The sequence below is a fragment of the Naegleria gruberi genome, assembly GCF_000004985.1.
Source record: "Naegleria gruberi genomic scaffold NAEGRscaffold_2, whole genome shotgun sequence".
In the NCBI taxonomy this organism is placed as follows: Eukaryota; Heterolobosea; class Eutetramitea; order Acrasida; family Naegleriidae; genus Naegleria; species Naegleria gruberi.
Genome location: NW_003163325.1, coordinates 317,236 through 331,553, shown reverse-complemented (window position 1 = coordinate 331,553; position 14,318 = coordinate 317,236). Strand labels below are relative to the sequence as shown.

Below are 14,318 nucleotides of genomic sequence, written 5' to 3'. Positions count from 1 at the left end.
GAATAGTTATTATTTTAAATTGATTTATTCATCATCCTCTTCTGATTTTGTTTGTTTTTCCTCTGCTGAGGCTACTGACAAGATGGAATCAACAAATTGTTCAGGATAAAAAGGTTTCAAATCACTGACACTTTCTCCCAAACCAATGTAGAGAACTGGGATTTTCAATTCATTGGCAATTGCAAGAATGACACCTCCTTTGGCACTTCCATCCAATTTAGTGACAATAATTCCTGAAATTCTCACATACTTTTGGAATAGTTTGGCTTGTTGTATAGAATTTTGACCTATTGTACCATCGAGAATGAGCCATGTATGATCAGGTGCTCCCTTTCTCGACTTGGAACACATTTCAGTAATTAAACTCAATTCTTTCATTGAAGCTTCTTGATTTTGCAATCTTCCTGCAGTGTCAACAAAAACAAGGTCAACATCTTCCTTTCTCAAAGCTTGTTGAATGGCTTCATAAACTACACTTTCAGCAGGAACCTTATAACTCACTTGTCTAATATTCTTAACTTTGACTTGTTGAGGAGTTGTAGTGTGTTGTTTTTTCAATTTTTCAGATTCTGTCAAATCGACGAGAGTACATCCACTTGTACGTTCAACCCAAGTTCTCAATTGATCTGGAGCTGCTGCTCGGACTGTATCTGCAGCTGCAACAACAATATTTCTAACAGTTCCTGATTCTCTATACTTGTGTAATAATTTTCCAATAGTTGTTGTCTTTCCAGATCCATTCACTCCACAAATTTGTACAACAGTTGGTCTTGATTTTGGATTTAATGGAATCAAAGGAATGGAAACTCCACCCTCAGGTGTTCCTTGATTTTGTTGCAATCTCTTTACAATTTGTTGTTGCATTGGATATTGGAATAATTTCAGCATTTCCTCACGTAGAATATTCTTCATGGGTTTGACATTTTCCTCTGCAGTGGGATTATTTTCAATTTGCTTTTCAATTTCAGATACTTGTGTCTTCATCCTTGTTAGAAGTAATTGTGTAGTATTATTTCCGACATCACTCGAGAGAAGAGCCTTTTCCAACAATTTAAAATCCTCCTCATTAAATATCTTCCTTGATGTTGCTCCACCTCCTAGAATTGATCCAATTTTTGAAAATATACTTGTTTTACTTAATCCTCCCAAAATTCTAATATCATATGATGATGATAATATTAATAGTAAATTCAATCAAAATATATATAAATATTTAGTCCAGGATTATATCAATTAATTCCGATAGGCATCACAATAACAATTCCATTATTTAGAATTCAATAAAAAGAGAGAGAAAATATTTCCTACCTACTTGTTAAACATTTTTTTTAAAGTTTTAATTTTACTTTTAAATGTTCATCTATTTGTTATTACATATAATTGTGAATTTGAATAAATTTACTATTGAGTAATTCTTTCATGAATGTTGGTTCTTCCCCAACCATAAATAATCTTCTTGATACTGGTTGGCCGACTTGAAATGAGCTTGGCATCAATGTAAGTATTGTGAGTGATATCGAGATGGTCCAAATTCGAGCTCACCAACACATTACAACCTGAATTGGTGAGGAAATTCCAGGCAACATCCAAGTATTTCAATTTTGGAAAGGAGCATAGATGTGTGGCACAACCATCATTAAGAAAACAATTACGAACAGTCAAGCTAGTCAATTGATTTGGTACTTGGGAAAGCACTTGAATAGATTGGTTGCAAATTTTGTTCTCACTCAAGACTAGTTTGGTTAATTGTTGATATAGTTTCAGATTGCAGAGCTCTACAATATTTCCACACGTTAGTTTCATGTTATTCAAATAGAGCGTCTCAATTTGATTTTTTAGTGGTGTATCTTCGACTATGGATGGAGATAATTCTTGCAATAGATTGCTCATTGTTGTCATGCTTTCATAGTCAACACTGCCATATTTGAGAATTTTCAATTTTGGAAAGCTAGTTAGAACATGTGTCAGATCGATAATACTTGTTCCACTAATATTCAATTGCTCCAATTTATCCAATTTCGATTCACCATTATACCATATCGTACCAATTTCTCTATTATATTTCAAATCCAAGTTTGTTAAATTGGAGAAATAGTTCATATTAATGTTAACGAAAAAAATTGCATCCAACTTGTTATTTCCCAATTTGAGAGTTTTCAAATTGGATTCAGGTAATTTGGTATCTATATAAAGATACGTGTACACACTGGTAATCATGTTACTATTCAAATTTAAATATTCGATATTCCTCAATTTCTTATTAGCCAAATATTGCCAAGTAGTAATCTTGTTACCTTTTAAATTCAAATATTTCAAATTTTTCAAATTCTTTGCAACACCAAAAGCTGTAACATTGGAAATGGAATTATTTTGCAAGTTTAAATATTCTAACTTTTCTAAATTTCCCCTTTTCAATGGACCTATATCTGTAATTCCTACTTTCTTTCGATTTTGTAATCGTTTCTCTAATGACAATACTTTAAGTTCGGTCATGTGATTACAAATCATTAAAAATAATCTATTTCCATAAATCCCATTCATTTCCAATTTGGTGTATCTGCTTGCAGCCTCCAAGGCCTGTTTACAAATTAAACGAAACTGTGTAAGAAAGTAATTTAAAGGTTCATCCATAAATTTCGAAATATAAAACCACAAATCAGCATACATCTTAATTGAATGTGTTTTAGAAAAAAACGAATTTGATGTAATATAATTCTTTCTGTTCTTTCTTTGTTTCGGAGCAGTTGAAGAAGAAGAAGAATTGGAAATTAATTGATCAGAAGAATTGAATTCCTTCATTTCTTCATCATTGCTTACGGTCATTGCATCAGAATCATCGTCGCGGTGATTTGAAATTTGTGATTGTTGTCGATTTTTTGCACTAGCTTCCCGTACTAATTGTTTGATTGTGGAAATTTTCATGTTTTTTTTTATTGTTGTTTTATTTATTGAGTGCGAGTGTGCATTAGAAGTTTTGATTATACTGGAAATTGTAAATTAATTACTTACTTTGAAGTACAAATAAAACCTTTCTAAGTAGATTTTTGTGACCTTTCTTAAACCTGTGTGGTTTTATTTGTTTTCCAATTTGATTTAATAGATTGTTGTCTTGGTTTTAAACGAGGAGAACGAAGTAACTCTATTATATTAAATCTGGCATTTTCTCCATGCAAGATCTGTTTTTCTTAGAAATTTAAAAATCAAATAATAATTTTTATTATCTAATTCAAAAAATGTCCATCGACACATCAACCCAAGCAGCTTCATCATTAACTGCTGCCGGCAGCATGTCGTCGGCCACATCAAATCACACCCACCTGATCAATCCAATCTACTCTAAAAAACAAAAAGCAAGATTGGTACAAATCCGTACAAGAAATAAGAGAAAATTACCATTGAATGAAAGTATTATTTTCCACATATTTTCCTTCATGAATGGTGCCGATATTGAAAGTTGTTGCAAGGCAAGTCATATCTTTCAAAATGTTGGAAATGATGAGAGCAAATTCTTGGAATACTTTATTGCCAGATACGAACCATATACTACCTTCTATCACGACTATAATCGTCAATCGTTTTTAATTTCAGGTGGAGCTTCAGCACAACCACCTCCAACACCAACAACAGCAACAACAACAACAACAACAACAACAGGTGGAATTTCCTCTCCTACCTTCCCTATTGCTGTGAAGGCTAATGTTGAATCTCCCCTTGCTCCCTCTTCACCAATCATAACATCAACACCACTTTCTCCAAGAGGAAGCGTTAATTCGGCACAATCTCAAAACTCTAGAATTCCTCCACAGTTGGTTTCAACACCATCCTTTGCTTCCTTCTCTACATTATCATCTGTTTTTGAAAAAGGCCAACCATCGTCATCAAATAATCAACAACAACAACAACCACAAGAATCAATTCAACGAGAGGAAAGAGAGTACTACAAGAGACCACGTTGCAATTGGAGAAATGCTGTCAAATATAGAGAGCAAATGCAAACATGTTATCGTTTTGGTCAAGTGAATTTAATGAAAGTTTATACACAACCTGATTTGAAAATTCTCACACTCTCCTCTTCCAGTTTGAAAGAGGCCGTGAAGGGAAAAGGATGGATTGATATTGAAAATACCAACAATACAAAAGTACCTTCCAATCCATCCACACCAAGTGATTCTAAAATTTCAATCTTGAACACCTCTGTTGAACCATCCATTAAAAGAAGAGAATATGTTAGTGATGAAGAGGAAGTTAGAAAGGAAAAGGAAAAATTGGACAAGGAAAGAGATCGTCTTGTTGACGAATTTAGTGGTATTATGAATTATTGTTCAACCAATACCGATGATTGGAAGAGTAATGGATTTCACTTGAAGGATGTAAGATTGTTGGATGGTCGTGTTATTTTAAATACTAGAAAGAATTTCCGTCACACAACCAAACCTTTTAAACATCACTTTTCCTATGATCTTTTAACCTATAGTTTGTTCAGTGCTAAAGACTCTCACGTTGCCAATAGATTAACAGGTAGAAGAAAACAAATTTTGGATAATATGTTCGAAGATGATTTGCCAATATCTGCCATGAAAGAGCTTCACGAGAGCCTTTTAAGTGAAACTGATGAGTTTTTATATGAACAATGGGTCTCAAAGGTAATGAATTGCAGCAGTGAGTACATTTCAAGAAATAGATCTGAGGGAGGCGCTGCCTCTACAACTGCTGATGATGACTTATCCACAGCCCACTCTAGAGCTGATTATCCACCATTTTCTGCTCTCAATTTGATTGGAGTTGTCAATACCTATCCAAAATATGGATCCTTTGGAACTGCATGGTCACCATCCAATAGAACTTTAGGTTTTGGATCATTGGAATTCTTGGAATTTGAAATTGAAGAAGAAATGTTCATTGAAGAAGTTCGTGTCTTTGAAACATTCTGCCCTGGTGGTGTCTTTAAAATTTCGATATTTGACAAGTCTACCAACTCATGGGATACTGTTTGGCTAGGAAAACCATACGATACCAATTGTAGAATGATGGAAAGATCTAGAGTTTTTGCACCAACAATTCTCAAAAAGGATTACCCAACTAAAAAGATTAGAATTGATTTGGATTTGAGAAAGTCTCCAACAGGGTGGACTGAAATTGATGGTATTCTTGTGAGAGGGTATTTGCATTTCAAGGACAGATTGAGGGTACTCGCAAGCCAACAATTGCAAACCAAGAAGGATACTATCAGTCTTAATAAGGAAGTTTTGCACTTTCCATACTCTTATCTTTCACATTCACCATTCGATTATCAATTTGGTGTCTTGTGCTTTGTTTATACTGAATCTAGCTACTACCATATCAATTCTACTTTGGTTGTTATTGGAGGTACAGAATTGTTGAAGGATGAAGTATTTTTGGAAGTTACCTATTCTAAGGATTATATTGTTGCTGTTAAATTACTTAGTAACAAGACCTGTATGGCCATTGTAAAATTAGCTCGTGTTCCAACTCAATATTGTGTTCACATTTATGACATTTCTATGAAACGTCTCTCTAAAAGCTTTGAATTGAAGGAACTTCCAACAGATTCAAAAGAAGTTACCTCTTGGGAACTTACTCAACAAGTAATTGCTTGCACTGTTGATAAGAAGATTTATGTATATGATATCAGCAACTCAACTAGCATGGCAAGTTGGAGATTAATTTATACTCTTGAAGGTCATGATTCCATTGTTACTTCAATGTCTCTCAATACTGAATTGATTGATTTGAGTAATGTGTTGGCCTCTTCTTCATCCGATAAGACTGTCAAAATTTGGAGCTTGCACACAGGTCAATGTTTAATGACCTTGGAACATCCAAGTGCTGTCTCTTGTGCCAAGGTTATTGCTGCTGGTACTATGGTTGCTACTTGTTGTGTTAATGAATCAGTTATTAGAATTTGGAGTATTTGTGGAGCTGATGCTGGTGCACTTGTTAGAGTTCTTGCCCTCCCAACTCTTTCAACTAGTAATACCAGACATACTCAGAAGGAAATCTTTTTCGATGAATCCTATTTCACCTACTTTGAAAAGGGAACTAATGAATACATTCTCGGTAGATTCCACATTGGAGAACAAGATGAAAAGAGTGAGCAAAAGAATGAAACTACCAAGCAAGAAACCTGGGTTGGTGATGGAGAGAATGTAATCCTCAACAGATATAATATTGTAAATAAGTACCAGGCCAATGCAGAAGCATGTACAATTTTGTAAAACATAAAAATCATAAAAATCATCATAAACTGTTCTCTAACTCACAACGGAGCTAAACACATTTGAAAAGATTATTCCAACCTTAAAGAGAAATTAAATGGAAACTAACAATTGAATTTACAGCAATTTCAATGTGAATTCATAAGCATGTGACTAAGATAGAACGATTGGCTTGTGAAAATGTCTTTTTGAAAACTTTTGAGAATAATCTAACCACAGACCTGTCCATCCAGCATTTAGTTGAAGAAAATGCTTTATAATTACCCGCCTCACCACAATCAAAATCAATCAATATAACCCACAAAGGAACCTTATTTGGGAATTTTAACACAAGATTTTCTCTTAAATGATTGGTTTTCACCAACCAGCACAGACCTGACTGTTTGTGGAAGCCCTTTGGATACAGTAATAGATGACTTCTAAGAAGGAAACCATTCATATTGTCACAACAGTGAGGGAAGAATAAATTATGATACTTTATCGTGAAATTTGAAGAATGTTGAAAAAAAAATCACCTTAAAATGTTCAAATCTTCTTTTAACTTATTACTGTTGGTCAACGCATTAATTTTATTGGTGGTGACTATTGTGCACAATGTCCATGCTCAAACATGTACATCCAATTATGACATTGCTCCAACACTTGAATCAACAACATGTCCAATTGGTTTCGTCAATATGATGCAACTCGATTCTGGCAATAGAACATGTGCACCATATGCAACCTTCTTGAATTCAGTTTTAGGAAAATCATGCACCAGTGATGCTAATTGCTATCTGGCTTCACTTGGCTGTTTCAATTCCATTTGTGATTATAGAAAGACGAGATATCAGGGAGATTCATGCAATTCCATTAATAATTGTGCAGATGGATTGAATTGTCTGGGTGGATATTGCTTGAAATTTGATAATCTCAAAGTAGGACTTGGAGAAATGTGTGGAGTTTACAGTGCAACTGAGAATACTTATTCAATTTGTGCCGATAATAGAATGTGTCACTCTGGAATGTGTGTCAATTGTTTAATGAGAAGTGTCAATGAAACATGTAATACTCATGATATGCAAACTCATACTCATACACTGTGTGGAGAGGGATTGACTTGTTTGAATGGAATTTGTAATCAAGTAACAACCTTAAAGGAAGGTGAGGTTTGTGATCCAATGAGTGTGACAAGCATTTGTCCAAGTGGATTAGTTTGTAGAATTGTTAAAGCTGCCATGATTGACCAATATGTATGTTCCAAATATGCCAAATGGGGCGAATTCTGTGAAGGAGATGCTCTTGGATGTGAGAGTAGCAAGATTGGATCCTCTGGACTTGCAACTTGTTACAATGGAGAATGCTCTCGTGTCAATTTCAATACTCATGAAAAGATGTGCTCATCAGATTCTCATTGTTATAGTGGAACTTGTGGTTCAAAGAATGGAATGTGTTTCAAATTGGGTCTTGCCAATACTTTGACTTGTAATGGAAATGGTCTCAATTGTCCAGGTTCTTTCCAATGCAGTTGTAATGGAACTAGCTCTTCAGGTAATGGCAATGGTGTTTGTTTTGGAACTTGTACTGGTTTTGTTCAGGATGTGTCAATTTGTTTGTGGAATAATGGTTATTCGAATGCAGCGCACATGCTTCCAGGAAATGGCAAGTATCAAATTGTGGACCTGAAATCATCTGCCTTTTTAAAATGTAAAACTCAATATGAAGCTGCCTACTCGTGCTTGAAGCTCACCTCTAAGAGTGCTCAAGTATTCTTGGGCGAACCATCATTGCCAGGTCTTGATATTTCATCAATGGTCATGAGTCGACCACCGATGGTTATCATGCCAGGTGGGGCCAAATTTAATAGTACAAGTTTGGAATATGAATATCCATCAGGTCCAACTCCAGTGGTTAGCAGTAGCAGTATTTCACCTGCCAAATCAAAAGCCAGTAACAATTCTAATATGGTAGTTTTGAGTCAATTAGTGGTTGTGTTGGTGGTTTTGGTTTTGAATTTACTTGTTTAATTTCAACTTCTTAATTGGATTTTATAAAAAATAAAATTATTATCCTTAATGTGTATTTTCTGATTAATTCCACATTTCAAAGAATGATTTGACAATTTAAATTTATTATTTAGGAATGATAATTGTATCATTCTTTTCATGAATCAAGTTTGATCATTTCTTTCATAGAATCATCAAAATCTTGAGTACTCTATTTACACAGTATTCTGTAGGTGGTGATATCCACTGAGAATACTCACCATTCCATAGATGTAATATCACACCAAATTCACCTCACACAACTAGTCATTCAATATAGGACTTGTTATTCACAGCAGCTGCCGTTGGTGGACATGTCTTACTTCTCTGCACTGTACTAATTTCAGTGCGTGAAGAATGAACACCAACCAAACGTCCACACGACTTTAATTGAGGTAAAGCCTTTGGAGAGGGCATGTAATCGGATGCTAAATAACCAGGAATGTAGGGAAGAGGTGATATTGACTTTTGTCTTGCAGCATCATGATTATTCTTCAATAGCATTGGAAAGCAAATCTTGTTATCAGCAAATGGATCACCATCATTATACAATTGAGAGTAGAGAATATTTTGATGGGGATGATAGTTTGAAAATTGCTTCGAGTCTTGTTTGAGACTATCATTGAGTGGATCACGAGGTGAATTTATAAAATCCTTACTAGTGAGTTTGGAAGTCTTTTTAACCTTCTTTTGTTTTTTACCTTCAATGAGGCTTTGTTTCATCATGTTATGAAGTTTTTCTAATTGTTCCTCAGTGAGTGATTGTTTAACTGATGCTTTGGCATGAGTGAGAGCTGTATTACTCCCCATCTTTGATCTATTTTGAAAAAGAGAGTCAAATAATTGATAGTATTACTATTAAGTTTCAACAAGAATAAGTGGTCTTACACCTTAATAAATTTGCGGTGTAGTAGTTTGTTGTTGTTTTTAAAAGAGAGATATTTTTATCAAAATGATGACGACGAGTGGTTCTTTCTGGTGAGAAGTGACTATGTGAATGTCCTTGTTGAGCAGTTTTTTTATGATGTTACGGTTTGGTTTTCGAACACTTGTGTTTTTCATTCTCCAAATAAGGTCAATTAAGGGTCAATTTTTATATTTGATTGTACAGAGACCTTTTTGGTTTTTTATCGCCCTTTTTACGAGAGCAATATTGAGAGCAAATTGTTAACACGCACTGAGAGAGGGAACTTGATGTGCTATTGATTGTGGAGATGATGTGCATCATGAGATGGACAAATGAAAACTTCGAGCTCTTCATTGGATGATTGATGGGTTAGAGTTGAATTGTTGGTTGTGGACTCTGATTGAGATTTAATTGCACTATCTTGATTTGGTGTTGATAAATTTGTCTTGTCTTGTTGTAATTCAATAGAAGTATTGACATGATGGTGTTGGTCCAAGCTGCTTTCTGAAGATGTTGATGATCCCACAGGAGTTGAAATTGTATGATTAATATTATTGTCAAATTCAAATTGAGAAGGTTGTGAGTTTCCTCCCCCTCCATGATGAGTTTCATCAATCAATGATTCAAATGAAGTGATTGCTGTTTGGTTATTATTATTATTATTATCCCTCTCAGAAAAAGGGTGTGCTGGAGAGATTGGTGGTAATTTAAATCGTTTCATTGCATCCATCTCATCATCATGCTGATCATGCTGCAATGACACTATCTTTGAATGACTGCTGCTGCTATTATTAAACTGTGAATTGTTAGAACTCTTGATGAGTATGGATTCTGAAAAAAAGGTTCCCTTAATATCCTTCAAACGAGTATTTCTCGTAGAGGAACGAAATGAATGTACATTCAAACTATTATTTCTAGTTTTGGATTGATCAATGGATGAAGTTGAAGAGGTGGTGATGAAATGATTTGGTGGTGAGGAAGAAGCTTCCATTGGTCTATAGTCTGACCTTGTTAAATCGCCTGGCAGAGTAACAATTCCATCCATTAGTGATTTCCTCAATACTTGAGCCACCTTTTCAAATTCCTCATCATTCAATTTTTGATATAATTTTAGATCGGATGACCCTCCTCCAATATTTGCATTGCTGCTGTTATGATTACTTTCAATCAATGTAGTGCCACTACTACTTTTAAAAGAGGGAGTATTGTTAATTTTTCCCTTAATTCCAATATCAATAGAGGACCTCACTAGAGAACTATTACCCATATTATAATTTTATAATATGAAAAATAAAGTTGTTATTGTTTTTAAAATTGAACGCCACAAAAAGATAGACGCTGTTTAATAGTATAGTTGGGCCAAGTGAAGTGTCAAGTTGAATATTTGGAAATTTCACTTTCATTCACCAATATTATAATCTTCACTCACACACTAATAAGATTGGAACTCGTTGTTTTTCGCTGATTAAATCAAACATCTCAAAGTTGAGAGTTGTAGAAGGGAAGAGAGATTTTCATCTCGTTTGTGAGAGCATGAGCTACTTGTGCATCTAAAGAAATATCACGTTGTAAAACTAAAAGACAATAGAGTATCTTCACTTGATTGAAAAAATGGCTGTTACAAAATGCTTACATATTTGTTAAGATCTTTGCTCCATTCATAGTTTGAAGCCAGTTTCTTTATTAGCTTTATGGATAAGCTTGTAGTTCAGCATTTTGGGCATATGATGCCTGATTTGAAGGTTTTCCCTGTCTGTCACAATGCTGTATCCTGCTTTATCCTTAATGTGACTGCCGCCTGTTGCTATTATATTGGCCTTTATGATTATTTGTTTTATTGTAAGTCTTTTGAGTTGGCACCTTAGGTTCAGCTTATAAACTACTCCTATTACGTTTTGACATTTTTGTTGGGAAACTTTGGAAAGTAAAAAATTTGAAAATGAAAAATGGATTAATTGATATGAGTGTGATCACTAGAATGTGTAGATGTTGAACAAGTTGGTTATCTTTGAAATTTAATTTGATCATAGTGATGTTTATGGAAATGAGGTTAATTGTTAGATTTAAGGTGAAAGAAATTAAAAGAAACAATAAGAATTTAATATTTTAATATCTTGTTCGCAATGAGTTTGATCAATCTTGAAGGAGTGAATCAATCAAGGTTTGGCTCCAAGCCAAAACACAAAATAATGAAAAACTGATAATAAATATTGTGTTTATTAGTGATTTAATAGTACCAGAAGAAAGTAGCCACTCTCTTTCCAATATATTTTTACTAATTAAATTAAAGGTCATTTTTCAAAACCACAATAAAAACTACTATATTTTCTTGTTCAACTTTTAGTCATCGACCAAATCCTATATTGATAAGTCCCCTCGAGGGACGCTAGAAAATTGGATAAACGATACAGAGAAGATTAGCATGGTCCCTGGACAAGGATGACACGATTTGATCGAGAAAGTATCTCTACTTTTTTTTCATTTACCTGCACTTTAGATTTGATAATTTACTATCCTTCACCACTCAAACAAATGATAAACACATAAGAAGATGCGGTTGAGAAAGTATCTCTACTTTTTTTGAATTATCAGAGAGTTTCTATCTATTGTTGTTGTACCACTCCAACCTTAATTCTTGCATTGGAATATTCGCCAATATTTTCTAAGAACTAAATTTTCAAATTCTTCTTCTTGTTCAGTTTCCGTGGTCTTCTTGTTTGTGTTGTTGCTCTTCTTGGTGTTGTTTTTTGGAGTTGTTGATATATTTAAATATATTTATTAATCTTAGTAGTATTGTTTTTTGAAACTCTTCTTCGGTTATTGAAACCTTATTATAAATACTAATGTACTCTTCGTTAATAGGGTAGGATTCAGTAATTTTCAATTGCAGTCCAGTTTATGCCAATGTTAAGTTTTGCAATTGAAGCTTGGTGTCTTTTTCTAACCTCATTACCTTCTTCTTAACTTGATCATAATTTCTAGTGTCCTTATCATCATTCTTGAAAAAGAAACGTTGTACTTTCATCCATTGTCTAGAAAATCTTTTAGAACCAATGATTAAGTGAAATAATTCAATTGGTTCCCATAGTGTTCCAACAAATCTATGAACCTATTATTAAGTATTTTGGCCTAGGCATCAATATCAAGCCATCATGATTACTAAATTTAATATACTGATACAACCTACAAGTATAACAACAGGACCTTTACCTATATTAAAGGGGATTATTCTAATGAAATTACTTCTACCAAACCATGCGAATAAATTTCAACTAAATAAATTCGCATGGTTTGGTAATGCGAAATTCATTTTTATGGTCATAACTTCCATAAATAAAGAATATGTTGAGAAAAAGTGTTTATCATTCTCCTTTTCCAATATTTGAGGAAACAACCAATAAGACCAAAACCATAGTCAAATGTCATATTTTATATGGTGCTAAAGATTAGACTCTTTCTTCCTGATTTCAATTCAGGGAGTGTCCAAAATTTGTACAACACTTCCAAACAATCATGATATCAATCCCTCCTCATATCATGAAGTGAGAAATCATATTTATATGAAGAACAACCTCAGAATAATTTGCAAGATTTCAAAAACCTAAATACACAAAAACAAAATAAAACATGATTATAGAATCAACAATGGATTATTTACATGTAACTAGTCTTTTTTACATCAACAAATATGGTGTATGTGATGTGAAATTTAATTAAAAACAGAAAAATCAAAATCTTCATGATTTCAACGAAACAAGACGAAATAATTGATATGGTACATCTACAATAGTACTAATAAAAGTATATTAATGTTTCAAGAAGATTGACTGTGTACTTTTGGCATGAATCATGATTGGGACCATGAATAACCCGAAGTTGGCAAAAACACAAAATGATGAAAATCTGATAATAAATATATTGTTTATTATGTATGAATAGTAGTGATGAAAGACATTTTCCAAGTTGGTGAAGTACATGTTGAGTTATGGTCCATGTACATGTTGAAAATATACATGTACCTAACATCATGATAACCAATAGGAAAATGTTCGGAAGTGATTTTACCTGATGGAATTGACTATGCTGAACACTAGATTGAAAGTTTTCCAAATTATCATATAAATCTGGCAGTGATGATGATTTTAGTGAAAATATTAAATTTCACTAAAATATTACTATTATCAGATTTATTTCCACAAATATTACTATTAAAATGATGATAAATAACAATGATGATGGTTGGTAGTTGTTCCGATGATGATGTACCAACTTGAATTTTTCCAAATAATAAAATTATTTCCAAATCATGATGAAGGATTAAATTCCAAAAATTACTATTAATACTATTATTTAAATCATGATGAGATGATGTGGTGAAATTCTTGGAGTTAATAGATGTGAAATCACTCCAAGAATCAACAGAGTCGTGATATACCTGATGTTTTTCCAATATTTTTGAAATATTTTTCCAAGTTCTTTGATTTTTACAACTAACAATCCCGCTAAACACTTACTGTCAAAGCGTGCTGGTACTTTGACGATTTTGCGTCAAGCTATTTTCGTCAAACAAGCGAAAAGTTGTCTTAGCAGGAGGGAACTTGGAAATTTTTCCAATTTCAAATAACAAATAAATTTCCAAGTCAATAAATTTCAATTTATTAAAAGTATTGATATGCATAATAATGCACAGGAATATATTTCTCTTCATCAGGGAGTTTGACAACAACACATGGGAGCATTTCAAATGCTTCACTTCTACTAATCTCCCTTGTCTTATTGGTGGTGTTGGAAATTAAGGTAATCTCATTAAAATCTTTTGAGAAAGATGCCACTTTGAAAACTTCGTTCGTTTTGATATCCTTGATACAATCTAATTCCTTTCTTACAACGTAGTGACCAACTATACATTCAGAGGCAATAAGAGGTTCATTTAAATCCATTAAATCACATAATTGGCACATATCAAAGTACATGATTGAATATCGAGCAGAATTTGAACAAACGTAAGTCTTTGAGAGTGTGAAATTGAGTCCTTCTCCAATAAAAGCAGAATTTACACCAAGAGGGCCGTACATTCTACAAGAATTGACTAACTCAGTACAAATATGAAAGTTTGGTGTTGCTTTCTTTTCTCCAACCACTTTCTGATAA

The 14,318-nt window shown here is 33.5% G+C and overlaps 7 protein-coding genes across 7 annotated transcripts; 2 read left to right on the top strand and 5 right to left on the bottom strand.

Annotated features, from left to right (window-relative positions):
* Positions 1-24: 24 nt before the first annotated feature.
* Positions 25-984, bottom strand: NAEGRDRAFT_45413 (uncharacterized protein; the record flags this gene model as incomplete). Its single annotated transcript, XM_002682596.1, has 1 exon — positions 25-984. One exon carries the CDS (start codon positions 982-984, stop codon positions 25-27), a length of 960 nt encoding a protein of 319 aa, XP_002682642.1.
* A 417-nt stretch (positions 985-1,401) lies between these two features.
* On the bottom strand, positions 1,402-2,922 carry NAEGRDRAFT_61840 (uncharacterized protein; the record flags this gene model as incomplete). Its single annotated transcript, XM_002682595.1, has 1 exon — positions 1,402-2,922. One exon carries the CDS (start codon positions 2,920-2,922, stop codon positions 1,402-1,404), a length of 1,521 nt encoding a protein of 506 aa, XP_002682641.1.
* A 311-nt stretch (positions 2,923-3,233) lies between these two features.
* Positions 3,234-6,236, top strand: NAEGRDRAFT_77895 (WD40 repeat-containing protein; the record flags this gene model as incomplete). The annotated part of the gene is made up of 1 exon (XM_002682803.1): positions 3,234-6,236. One exon carries the CDS (start codon positions 3,234-3,236, stop codon positions 6,234-6,236), a length of 3,003 nt encoding a protein of 1,000 aa, XP_002682849.1.
* Positions 6,237-6,757: 521 nt separating this feature from the next.
* NAEGRDRAFT_45410 (uncharacterized protein) lies at positions 6,758-8,242 on the top strand (the record flags this gene model as incomplete). The annotated part of the gene is made up of 1 exon (XM_002682802.1): positions 6,758-8,242. The coding sequence occupies one exon, from the start codon at positions 6,758-6,760 to the stop codon at positions 8,240-8,242; it is 1,485 nt and encodes a 494-aa protein (XP_002682848.1).
* Positions 8,243-8,527: 285 nt separating this feature from the next.
* Positions 8,528-9,070, bottom strand: NAEGRDRAFT_45409 (uncharacterized protein; the record flags this gene model as incomplete). Its single annotated transcript, XM_002682594.1, has 1 exon — positions 8,528-9,070. One exon carries the CDS (start codon positions 9,068-9,070, stop codon positions 8,528-8,530), a length of 543 nt encoding a protein of 180 aa, XP_002682640.1.
* A 389-nt stretch (positions 9,071-9,459) lies between these two features.
* Positions 9,460-10,434, bottom strand: NAEGRDRAFT_45408 (uncharacterized protein; the record flags this gene model as incomplete). Its single annotated transcript, XM_002682593.1, has 1 exon — positions 9,460-10,434. The coding sequence occupies one exon, from the start codon at positions 10,432-10,434 to the stop codon at positions 9,460-9,462; it is 975 nt and encodes a 324-aa protein (XP_002682639.1).
* Positions 10,435-13,825: 3,391 nt separating this feature from the next.
* On the bottom strand, positions 13,826-14,242 carry NAEGRDRAFT_61835 (uncharacterized protein; the record flags this gene model as incomplete). Its single annotated transcript, XM_002682592.1, has 1 exon — positions 13,826-14,242. One exon carries the CDS (start codon positions 14,240-14,242, stop codon positions 13,826-13,828), a length of 417 nt encoding a protein of 138 aa, XP_002682638.1.
* Between the last annotated feature and the right edge of the window lie 76 nt (positions 14,243-14,318).